Genomic DNA, 13,042 nt, shown 5'->3' on the forward strand with positions numbered 1-13,042 from the left:
AATTAGCAAACATGAACCACCATGGCAAGCCCATAATAGTGATCCCCCTCTATAAGTGGTGTCCACAACCAATGCTGCTGCCACTATATCAGCACCTCCCTTCGTTGCCACCAAAACTAACAGTCTTCCTGTCATCGGGGGCGTGACCAACAGTCAACCGAGATGACCACAGCTCAATAAAGCTCCGACCGTCCGCAGCATTAAACCTTACAAATCAGCACACTATCCTGATCAAAGTCGATGATCTGAGCTGGAAAAACATGTCTGAGACCCCTGTGGTGGTCCCCGGACGAGACGGAACATTAGGCAGTTTCAGACGCAGTTGAGCACGGCCTACAGCAGCTGTTGAGACCCCAGCACTTCGCCGACGAATGATGGCGCTTCGGTGTGATGGCCGGAGCTCCGGTGAGGAGTGGTGCAGGCTCGGAGAGCGCCCGGAGAGGTGAGGCGGCCCTCTGACACAAAATGCAGTAATCACCGACGCGGAGAAGAGTAAACGCAAGCTTCGTTGGGTGATGCAACTCTGCTCCGAGGCACGAGCATCTTTGCTGGGCCCAAAGCGGGGAAAGAAATTGAAGGCGGAAAAGGATCCGCACCAGTGACGAGACATCCATCGAGACTTGAGCCCGGAAGGCGGCAAGTTTGGGCAGAGGGGGTGAAAGTGAAGGTATCTAGCCACCCCCTCTCTTTAGTATTGCTCCACCGAGCTGTAAAGCTACCCCAGCGAGGGATCGATCTAGTGGGCCGCAAACTGCCAGCTAACAGACGGGCCGACAGTGCGAACAGCACAGAGGCTTACTGTATACGCTTGCTGGTGGGAGGTGTAATTAAGACCGTTGGGAGAGGGCTGTACAGAGTTAGCTGTCTCCCCCTCCACCTCAAAGCTCTCAAGGCACAATGCTTCAGCCTCTTTGTGCAAGCTTGTGTCTAGCAGGGTGAGCAGAGACAACAGGTTGAGATACAAGACTGAGAGGGGCCTTTGGAGGCATACTCTAAGAAAGGTATGAACCTGAGAGAGGAATTGAAATGAGCAACTTTGGGAGAGGAATGGAGTAGGAACTAAGAGATGCAAAAGCCTGAGAGGGAAACTAACAAGGTTTATCCTGGAAAAACTACCAAAACTAAGAAGACAAATGAAAAAGTGTACCCTTAGATCTAAAAAAAAGTGTGGAACAGACGGTGAACCTCTGGAAGAAAATTGGACTGAGAGAGGAACTGCAAAGCCTCATGCTGACAGAGGTGCGGGATTGAGAATAGAAAGGTAATAATGAATGCCACCAAAATGAATGTCCACCTTTTGGGCTTGGGCCACAAATTTCGGCTTATGGTATGATCCAACTGCCCTTAGTCCACAATCTGAATGTGATATGCAGGAATACTATCTCACATAAACATTGTGCCCTAAATATAATTAAAAAAATATTTTCTCAGTTGGCTTAGATTTTCCATTATTAATTGAAAAGGGGCATTATTAGATAATATTGCAAACAACATTTAGGATATTATATTTATGTCAGATAACATTCACACTATGATTTTTTGGTACGTTCTTCAGGCAGATAGAGGACAGTTCGATTTGGATGATCTGCACCCAGAGAAAATGTTCTCCCATGTGCTTAATAAATAAAACAAAATAATAAATGCAGCTGTAACTTTAAAGAGAGATGAGGCAGTGGGGAACTGAGGTTTACCTTAAATGTGATATGAGACTGGACTGAGAAGGCATATCTTGAGTAATATGTGTGACTGTGAAGGGAACTCAAAAGAGTGTCTGGAGAGAGGAATAACATGGACGTGAAAACTGTGGGAAGGTGACCCAGAGAGTGTTATGAACCAGAAAGAGGAACTGAGGAGGACTAAGACTATGAGGGTCTGTAGAAGGACTAAGACTATCTGTAGAAGATTTACCATGTGAGAGCTATGATGCTGACTTACAAGGAGAGATATATTCGCCTGAGAACAGAACTGGGAGGAGTACTCTAGGAGAGATGCAGAGCTAAGGTGTAGGCAGATTAAGGGTACCCAGAAGGAAATAGGTGGCTGAGAGGGGAGAAGCTAAGGGCAACCCTGAGAGAGATACGGACAGATCATTACATGAGAAGAGGTACCAATGAGAAAGGGTACTCTTTGAGCAAGAGGAAGCTGGTGGTGGGGAGGAAGGACAAGAATGTCTGTTTTGAGAGGTATGTGATGAAGGCCATGATTCCAAGATTGGAGGAGAAACAGACCTCTCACTCCTGCCAATCCTTGCTTCCCATTCCTCGTCCTCATGCCTCTCCTACTCTGCCTGCTCCCCCAAACCTCTTCACCCTTTTTCATTGCCATACATACCGTCCTCCCTGCTCCTCTCATTTTACTTCTTCCGGTGTCCCTTTCATTTATTTATTTATTTATTTATTCAGAGTTTTATATAGCGCGAACAAGATCTTTGCAGATATCAAAGCGCTTCACAGAAACAAGGGTGAGGATAGCAGGAGGGTGACGCAACATAATATTGGGTGCAGTATAAAGTTCAATATCATGATCGGATAGCAGTCATGTGCTGATAAAATATCAATAAACAATCAGGTAAACGATAATATAAGACGATACAGAGTCTTTGATCCAACTACAATAGAAATCTTTTTAGTTATTGAATTCTACCTAGTCCTCTTTGCCTCTTCACTCACTTCTCACCACCCTCCCAATCTCTTCCCTCTGCATTACAATCATCACTCCCCCTCAGTCCTCTTAAGCTCTTTACTCCTGCCTCTCCACCACCCTTCATTGTTATACTCTCGACTCCTCGCCTCAGTCCCTTCCCCTTTTCTCTCCCACTGAGTCACTTCTCCTCCTCTCTCCCTCAGCCCTTTGCTCTCCTTAGTCCCCTCAGTCCCTTCCCTTTCTCACTCTGCACCTACCATTCTTCACCCCTCAGTGCTGCCTCCTACTCACTCTCCATGAGTCTTTTCCCTCTTCTACCCTCAGCCTCTCCCCCTCTCCTCGGTGCCGTCTTCTCCTCTCTCCCCCTCACTCCACTCAGTCCCTTCCTTTCTCACTCCCCTCAGTACATCCCATCCTCACCCCCAGTGCCGCCTTCTCCTTGCTGTCCTTCAGTCTCTTCCCCTCTTGTGCCCACAGTCGCCTCCACTCCTCTATCCTCAGTCAATCCCTCTCCTTGCTCCACCGCAGACGCTTCCATTTCTCACTCCCAGCCAGGGCTTTAAGTGGGATAAAAAAAACTGGGGGGAGTCTGTCAAAGGGGTGTGGTCGATGTAATTAAGGGCGTGGCTTAAAACATTAAAGCTAAATATCTGTGCTTAGCATACTGTGACATCTGACTAGTATTTCCCCTCTTCTGTCATTGTATACAGATATATCATACAACATGTAACATTACACCTACAACAAGCCAGGACTATTGGCTTTGTCAATGGTTGTTAGTTGCATAAGATAAATAAGCAACAACTGTGGCTCCATTGTATAGAATATTGAAAACGCTTCAGTTCTGAAAGGATGAGACTGTGCAAGAACTAGAAGTAGTCCCTTTGTAGTTACATCACAGGCAGTGAAGGGTGGCACTGCTGCAGAATTACGATTTATTTTCACCCTGATGGCGATGGCAAAAATAGAGAGCCCAATAGAGACCCGTCTCGGCACCTGCTTTTTAGAAGTGCCGGTGCTCAGCACCGGCAGGACCCGGCCCACTTAAAGTTCTGCTCCCAGCTTCCCTTCCTCACTCCCTCTCTGTTCCTTCCGTCCTTCTTGCCCTCGCAGTCCCTTCCTCTCCTCACTGCCCTCAGTACCTTCCACTTCACTACTCACTCCACACACTGCATTTCCCTCCCCATCAGTCACACCGCTTCCTCACTCACCTCAGTCCTATCAGCTCTTCTCTATCCCCAATCCCTCCCTTTGTGCCCCTCATTCCCTTCCCCGCCGTACTTCACTTGTTCTATTCCCCTCCTCAGTACATCTGTCCTAAGTTCTTTACCCTACCCCGTTTCTCTCCGTTCATTTTTTTAAAACCGCCCCCAACTTTCCCTTTGTCTGTCCACCTATGTTTGTGTTTCTGTCTAATTTTCATCAAGTTTGCCTCGACTCCAGCTTTGTCAGTTTCCCCATCTATCGCCATATCCATCCTGTCTTCCATCTCCATCCTGTCTTCCTGTACGGATATCTTTTCTATAAGTCTTAAAATAAATTTTCCTTTTTTTTTTTTCCCTTGGTAAGCTTGCTCATTGGCTCCATCTTCCCTTCTTCTAACTCCCACCCCACCCCCGCCCCCTTTCCTCTTTTCGCTCCTTCGTTGTTTTTTTTTATATATATTTTAGCGCGCACCACCACCGTCGAAGTGTTTCTTGGTGTGTAAAAGCTCGCCAAGCCACCCAGCTAAGTGGTAATCCTTTTATGAAGTTCGGAAGGGTGAAATGCTGAGTAAGGCTGTTGGCGTTCTGATCAGTAAACATCCGGCTTCGCGTGCGTCCGTGCTAACACTGCTGAGATTCATTTACCCCCTCCATCCCCTCCTCCCAGCACCCCTATACATTATCTGTTGATAATGGATCGGAATGAATTGTTCTCGCTACTCACCCTCTCATTAAAAAAAAAAGACAAATGGAAAAGGTTGCAGTCCTAGCAAAGCTGAGAGAAGCTTCCACCCTGAGCAGAGATCTTTCTTGCTCTCAGCAGAAAGCGGAGCAGGGGCCTCCGTCCTGGCAGACTGCAGCTCGGGGAGCCCGGCCCGGCCGTCCATTAAAGGAGCGCCCTGTGCTGCTAATGCAGAAGAGATTGCTGAGAACTCATCAAGAGCTTTTATCCATTTAACCATCTTTAATATTTTACGTTGACAGAAAGAGAAATCAATGTCATGTTTATGGCCCTGCAAGCTTGTCTCCAGCAGGGTGAGCAGAGACACGGCCACGTTTCTCCGAGGCGAGGCAGGAATGCCTCGGAGAAACTAGCGTCTTTTTCAGATTCGGGGCGTGGTTTTCGTTCTCTCCACTTCCCATTGGCTGGAAGGTAAAATTCCAGCCAATGGGAAGAGGAGAGAAAGAAACCAAGAAAGAAGCTTAAAAAAACGCCCCTGAATCCAAAAAGGACGGGGCTTGAACCGAGTGACGCCCCTCTCCTCCAATGGCTGGCCAGCATTTACTAGGCCAGCCAATGGAGAAGAGGGGCGGGTTCCAAGCCCCCTTTAAGAAACATTAAATGTCGGGCTCCACCCACTGCTACGCAGTGCGACGGCCTGAGACCTAAAAAGACCACAATTCCCAGAATTCAGGAACTGAAAATCCAGTTCTGGGGACGTCATACTCCGTGTCGTGGAGTTATCTGCTAACCTTAGCTAATGCATGGCAGAATGTTTCTGAGGAAAAATATTGGCTCAACGGGAAATGAGTGCCCAACCCAGAATCCAGATCCGCGTGCAGATCCATGTATTCCTTTCCAACGTGCAGCGAGGATACAACATTAAGCTCCTTGTGTTTCAAAATAGGACAGCTTTTACATTGTTTTAATCACACCTTATGGCCTTTGCATTGCGTGATGCGTCCTCTTTCAGCTGTTCTCGAGGATTTGTTCTTTTTCAAAACTGCAGAGATGAACTTGAACTTCAGTTAGCATAGATCATGTTTAATTCGACAGGCTGCATGTCAGAATATCATGTACAGGTATTCAGTCCGACATAAATATAATCTCAAGAACATTACCACAATATCGTCGAACTGGGTGTAGAGTTTCTTTTTTTAACTCGAATTGCGTGTAGATGTTGTATTTTTACAATATTTAGGTGACAATAATTATTTGAGAAGATATTCTGGTACCATACCATTTCAGCATACTAACTGAATGTGTTCAAACCTGATCTTTGCAGTGCCTATTCTGCTGCCTCCGTGTCTTCCCATACAAACCTTAAAAGTTGGGTTGCATGACCTAAATATTGTAATTGCTTGCCTTTGCTAAGGTGTGCAAATCATTATGTTGCTCTATCACATTAAATAGCCTGTCTTCATTGTATAATATTATCTCTACTCATATAAGTGGTGGTGAACGTTCCTAACATGTAGATATAGAAGGGAGTTGGATGTTACATATTTTAGGCGCCTATGTATCTGTATGTCATTTTGGGTAGGATTGTAATGGCATATAGTTCATCCGTACCTGTTAGGGGGATATTTACAAGCCCCTAACGCCACCGGAGTGGCATTTTTTCTGATACTCCGGTGGTATTGCGCTCTACTCCATATTTGTAAGGTGGCGTTAAGCCACTTAACGTGGGTTAATGCCACCTTGTAAATATGCCCCTTCCCGCAGCTGTCCACTGCGGCAATGGGTCGGGATATGGGTGTTGCTGTGGATTCCACCGCAACACCATATGCTTTTTGACGCTGGCCCATATTTACAAGGTTTGGTAGTGCCAAAATCTAAGATCAGGGAATGCCTGGTCTTAGACCAGTGATAGAAGAGAAATCATGAATTCCTCCTCATATTTTGCTCTTTCTATGTGTGCTGCATAGGGCAGCATACAGAGACACGGCTAATCGCCTTTAAAGATTATTTATGTGCAGGATACACATAAACAATCACCCCTGCAGAGCAGGCACCCTTGCAACAGGGCGCAAGGTTGCCTGCACTGGCGCTAGGCAGCTTTTCTAGTGCCAGTGCTAGGGGAAATGCAGGGGTGCGCTGTATTTTTGTAAATACAGCACATCTCTGCTTTTCAAAAATTTCAGAGTGTGGCGTTACCAATTTTGGAGTGACACAATGCTCTGACATACTGTAAATATCCCCTTTATTTCAAATTGATTTATAGAGTTTGTGTTTATTCTAGAGCCAGAACTCCAAATCACTACAGCTTGCTGCCAAAAATATGTTCACATGCCACTGCCACACACCAGATCACCTTTGTGTAGATGTGCCTTGTAAGGCTGCTCTTTCACCCTTAATCTTACATTTTGAGTTTCACATAGCATAGAACTGCAGTGTTAACGAAGCTAGAATACTGGATTACACCCTGCACTTCGTGCACATGTTGCAGTGTAAATATCACAGATTGTTTATACTGGACATCTGTCTTCTGAATGAATGAATAGAAATTTGTGCGGTGCACGGATAATTCGCAAAGACGTGTCTCAGGGCCAATGAGGCAGATATTCTGGAGTATTAAAGCTGCTGTGAGTTGTTTAAATGATCGTTTTGTTGGATTGGAAACAAATGGGTTCTAGCTGTTTCCTAAACGCTCTTAAAGTTCTCAGGCATACATGTTCTTTTTAGCAGCGCAATACTTTCCATATGTCCGCCTTGACATTCTGCATTCGCTTATCTTAGTCTGAGCCGTAGGGTGCATATAGCGCATGATCTGGTGTATTTGCCTACATCACCACGATGTCTGGAAGACACTCTGTCACCTTCTATTCAACATCTATGATGTTCTGGGTCAAATAAAGCCACTCTCATGGAGGCCACTCTGGAAGTGGTGCAATGATGGGTCAACTTTTATGCTACAGCAAGTAAGACCTGTATAAAGGCAAAGAAGGTCCAAGGATTCCAGAACTATATCTGTTTTCACAGAAGTTTTTATGAGGACGGAGGGAACATACTCAAAACTCTGGACCTTTTAGAGATTTACAATTGAACAGTTTTTAGGGGAAGGAGAGTATGTTTTCCAGTTTTGTATACGTATTATTTTAAGGTTGAATCCTGTAATCATTAATTCAGATTGTCACTCAAATGATAAAGTCGCTCCAAATTTATAGAAAAATAGAATTTTATTGGTGCAGATTCGAACATTGACAGCCGACACGTGTTACGCGATTTGCGCCAGGGCTTTCTCAAGGCTGTAAAGATAAAAAATTGTGTGTTGAAGTGGGAAAAAGTAATAAAAAGTTAAAAGTAAAGAATGAATAAATGGCGACCCCAGCCAAAGAAAGGTTAAGTGCAGGTAAAACACCCTATGGGTGTGATAACAGTGAATGTAAGGAGAGAACAGCAGAGCAGAATAGGTTCTGTTTTGGTTATTTAAGTAGGCTAGCCAAAGATATTCATTGTTCTGTTAGAAAGGCAAGCACTCTATACTATTTGAGTTCACACAAGGTTAACTCTATGCACCGCTGGTTTTGGATGTCTCAGTCATTTCTTTTCCCTCCTCTTTCTTTCTTCCTGCTTAAATCACTAAAGATCAATAATTATGCTACCATCTTCTTATTAATGAACTCTTATAAACACTGCTGTTCTTTCGAAATCCCTTTTTCTATCTTAAAACTTGCACTTGTTTCTGAGCTCTTAGTATAATCAATAATATCCCCAAAACAGAACCTATACTGCTCTATAAATTTGGAGCGACTTTATCATTTGCGTGACAATCTGAATTAGTGATTACAGGAATTAACCTTAAAATAATATGCATACAAAACTGGAAAACATACTCTCCTTCCCCTAAAAGCAAGTAAGACCTGTGTATGTCAAAGGACTAACCCGCATCACTTCTTTTGATCTCTCCTGTATTTGCCTGTGCAGCAGGTTTAGCTATGTGGAATTTATTATATGTGGAACCCACCTGTCTTGCAAATGCAATCATCTCGTGGCCAGCTGTTTCCCAGCTTTGCGTAGAAGAGAAGTTTCTGTTTAGAGCTAGTTTCTGCTGGCGGTTTCTCATAAACTTTCACTTAAACCTTGTTGTAGTGGCTACATCTGGCGATTAAGTCCTTGCAGGTTTATTGTGCTGTCAATGATCGTCGATCAGTAAATGTCACATTTGGGAATTTGCACTGCCTGCATCTTTCCGATGTGTGGTCTGAACAAGGACTTCTGGCCCTCTTCCAAACACTGAAGCTGCCTTTCGTGGCAGTGTTCATCAAACTGTTTCTCTCCTTCCACAGGACTAATAGGTGACTGGTTCGGATAGCATACCATGTCCACCTGTCTTGACACCATACTGCTGCAGAATATTAGTCATTCTTAAGATTATGTCCAACTGTATACAATGTCAATGACTACAGCGGCAAGTAGATCTTAAGATTTTTTGATCTGGTGTGCCTATAAATACTAAAAGTAAAGTAAAATAAATAATAATTCTGTATGTGCAATTCCTGCTTGATTGTATTGCTGTTTTTATCATAAATATAAATTTTGTTCAAGAAGGATAGAATATGCTTTAAAATAACCTAACCAATGTGCATGTTTTATATCTAGGTAGCAGCAATATATAAAGACCCAAGCATTGGAAATCTTATTAACATCACGATTGTAAAGTTATTAATAATCCATAATGATGAGGTAAGTGACGACGTCTGTTGTGTGTTTGGTGCAAAAATATTATGCTTTGATTTCTTCTCTTACTGTCCATACTGTCCACACATCAATAACAGAACAAATTAAATCGCGTTTAGGCTCTGGTCAATGAAGATGTAGGGTCATTTAGAGTTGGGTGGAGTGGAAACCTAGCCATAAATCAGCAATTCTCCTTCCACAACAAACCCACAGGACTTCTTTATTTACAGTTGGGTGAAGTGTTGGGTTTCCAATGATACACTCTCAGTTGGCTCTACCACTGGAAACCTTGGGCTTCTCTGGTACATGGAGTCTGGTCAGAGTGGCAGCTACCTCACCCTATTCTTGCTGGGCTGGTTATCACTAGAGTTCCCTGCCAGATATGGCCATGGCTGTCCATGGACGAGAAATTGCAAAATGACCATCACACTAAGGGAGAAAACTCCCTTCCTGTAGTTTGGTGGTAACTGTTTTTTTTGTTTTTCAAAATGAACTCCTGCGTTGGGAGTTTATTCTTGGGAAGCTAAAACCTTTGCTGAACGGGGGCATCAGTAATGGAGCCTCCTTCTCAAAGCTTCACTGCCTTCAGTGCACCACTGCAGTGGCAGCTCTACTGAAGATACCCACCTGCCTGTTGGTGATCTCTAAATATGGTGGCGGGACCTTTGCCAGGGGCACAGAGACCATAGGCTCTGCTGAAAGGCAGTCTGGTGGGCCAGCCACCATATTCTAAATCAGGCACTTCACCTGGACTGGCAGCTGAAGTAGATACCGTATTTTCATATTAAATGCCTTGAAACAGGATCATCCGTGTGCTGTACAACAAACGGGATTATAAAATACAAGTAGTTGTGCATATAAACCCCTATTGGGACACAGATCTAAGCCATGCTAGAGGATCTGAAGACTAATATGAGGCCATATCAGCTAAAAGAACAATCTATGTATGAGCTTTCTCCATCTTTTATAGTGGTTTTGGCAATGCAAAACACTTATTGTGTAGAGCCAGCAGGCGATGTTCTTATAAACTGTTTGCTGGAAAAATTTTATTTTTGTGATCAGCTTCATCACTTGATCTCTTTTGGCTTCCCATCACATGTACCTTCCCAAGGATCCTGTTGAGGGAACCAGTTAGAATGACTGTCAGAGGCTCAAACGCTGACTAGATACTCGAGTATTCCCATTAACCATCCCAGGGCCCTCTGTTCTTTAAATCACTGTCCCTGGATCATCCTGTGCAATCCAAGTTCTTAGTGCTTCCATTTCTTTCAGCACACCCCAACTAGATCACACACACAACGCATCTTCTGCACCATAATGGAAAACACGGAGCCAGGGTCCACAATGTGGAACCCCCTTTGCTTACCATTCTCCATTTCCTGTGTGATATCCTACTGAGTAGGGCTGTCCCTCAGCTCTCACCTTTGCCACTCCGCACCACTGCTTGCACATTTTGTTCTTTTCTTTCTTTATTTTAGTTTCTCTGTTTGATGTCATGCTTTCTTCTGTTACTGTATGTAGCTTTATTAAAGTATATTTTATTTTCCTCGAGGTCGCATTTTTTACATTTTAAAAAAGCCGAGTGAAGTCTGCTTTAGGAAGAGGCAAATGAAGGCAGTTTCTTGAAAAACAAATCATGTATTTCATAGGTGATGTGGAGGATCGTGACAAAAACCTTTTCTTACCTTCCATAAAGGTTTTCCCCAGAAAGAAAATTAAACCTTGCGACATCTACAAGTAGCCCATACAACCGAAGGTAGTAGGGTAGCATACCCATTGTGGCTCTGGTACATTTGTATACGAACAGCTTCACCGCCTGCCCAATAGAATAACGATTAATGCAGCTGGTTGTAGAACATCACTGACTAGGACGCGTCATTCCTTCAATAGGTATTTAAGTTCTGATGGGAGGAGGGTAATCTCTTTGCAGTGTAGGGCATAACAAAGGAGATCAGCCATGTGTCGTCAGTCTGACTCGAGCACCGCGGCTCTTAAGATTTATTATAGTTCACAGATTCAAGGACTACCATCTGGGATCACATTCACAACATTATATCACATTATATAAAACTCTGCCATGCCTCTCCTCTCTGTTTAGCCAGATGAACACAGATGTAAACTTTAAGGCATTCCACCAGCCATGTGTCATCACCGCCATATGGAAATATGTGCGTGAAATAATGCAAGATTATTGCAGAACTGGGAATACTGCGTCGAACACTTGACAGGACTAGGCAGATAGGAGCCATATGGTAGTGAGACAAAATATCGAAATTAAAATATCGATATACAATAATATCGATGTTTTAATTTCGATGGTATAGAATATCGATGTCCAAAATATCGACAGACAGAATATCGTTTTTTTAAGGTATGTATGTTAATAATATCGAAAATATCGAAATTTAGTAATATCTAAAATTTGTTTAGTGTTATGTATTTTATTATTTTGTTTATATGTTTGTTAAATATGTTTTGTAATGTATGTTTGAAAATTAGTAAATTTGTTTACATTTTGCGTTTTAGTATCAGAGCGGGTTGTGGGTTTATAGGGGAATAGGGTGGGAAGTAATTTAATAATAATTAATTAATTAATATATTTTTGTAAATATTAATAATTAATAATTAATTGGTAATCAATTTATATTAATTAGTTAATTACATTAATTAGAGTTAATGTTTTAATATATATACATTTTTGTTATTGTTAATTAATTAATTGGTAATTAAATAATATTAATTAGTACAATAAATAATTAGAGTTAATGTGCTAATATATTTAATTTATTGTTATTGTTAATTAATAATTAATTGGTAATTAAATATTATTAATTATTTAATTACATTAATTAGAGTTAATGTGCTAATATATTTATTGTTTTTGTTATTGTTAATTAATAATTAATTGGTAATTAATAATTATTAAGTGATTAAATGATGTGATTTATTTATGTGTAGTGGGTTGTGTGTTTATAGGTGGATAGGGTGTGATATAATTAATTTTAATAAATTAAAGCGATTGTATTTATTTGTTGGTATTTATTGTTAATTAATTAGTAATTAATATGTGTTAATTAGTTCATTTATAATTACATCAATTTAGTAATATTAATTATTATTAATTGATTAATTGAAATTTATATGAATTGTCTTTTTTATATGTGTAGTGTGTTGTGTGTTAAAGTGGGAGTAGTGTGGGAATTAATTTTTACCCCCATGCTATCCAACGCTTTCCCTACTGTTGCACCCTCTGGAGTGTGAATAGTAATTTTTACCCCTACGCTATCCACCGGGGAAACAACCTTTACAACGCAACTTTTACAACGCACTACCATTACAACGAAATTTTTACATTGCAAAAACCATTACAACGCATGTGTTTACAACGCATGTTTTTACAACGCAGGTACCTTTACAACGCATACCATTACAACGTAAGTATAGGTAAGTATATAATAATATTTTAAATTTTATATGTTTTAGTTTTTTTAAGGGGTATGTATAAGGGTTCAGGGTCAGTTTTCAGTTTTTGGGTAAAAGGGTATTTTTAGTGTTCAGGGTCAGTTTTCAGCTTTTGGGTAAAGGGGTATTTTTAGGGTTCAGGGTCAGTTTTCAGTTTTTGGGTAAAGGAGTATTTTTAGGGTTCAGGGTCAGTTTTCAGTTTTTGGGTAAAGGGGTATTTTTAGGGTTCAGGGTCAGTTTTCAGTTTTTGGGTAAAGGAGTATTTTTAGGGTTCAGGGTCAGTTTTCAGTTCTTGGGTAAAGGGGTATTTTTTGGGTTCAGGGTCAGTTTT

The 13,042-nt window shown here is 41.9% G+C and overlaps 1 protein-coding gene across 1 annotated transcript in view; it reads left to right on the top strand.

Annotated features, from left to right (window-relative positions):
- The window catches only part of ADAMTS20 (ADAM metallopeptidase with thrombospondin type 1 motif 20), a 1,463,844-nt gene that overhangs the window by 326,633 nt on the left and 1,124,169 nt on the right, over positions 1–13,042 (top strand). Inside the window, exon 5 of the mRNA XM_078648053.1 lies at positions 9,172–9,255. Coding sequence (XP_078504179.1) covers positions 9,172–9,255 — 84 coding nt within the window. The remainder of the gene's footprint in view (positions 1–9,171; positions 9,256–13,042) is intronic.

This window comes from Lissotriton helveticus, chromosome 1_1 (genome assembly GCF_964261635.1).
Source record: "Lissotriton helveticus chromosome 1_1, aLisHel1.1, whole genome shotgun sequence".
NCBI lineage: Eukaryota > Metazoa > Chordata > Amphibia > Caudata > Salamandridae > Lissotriton > Lissotriton helveticus.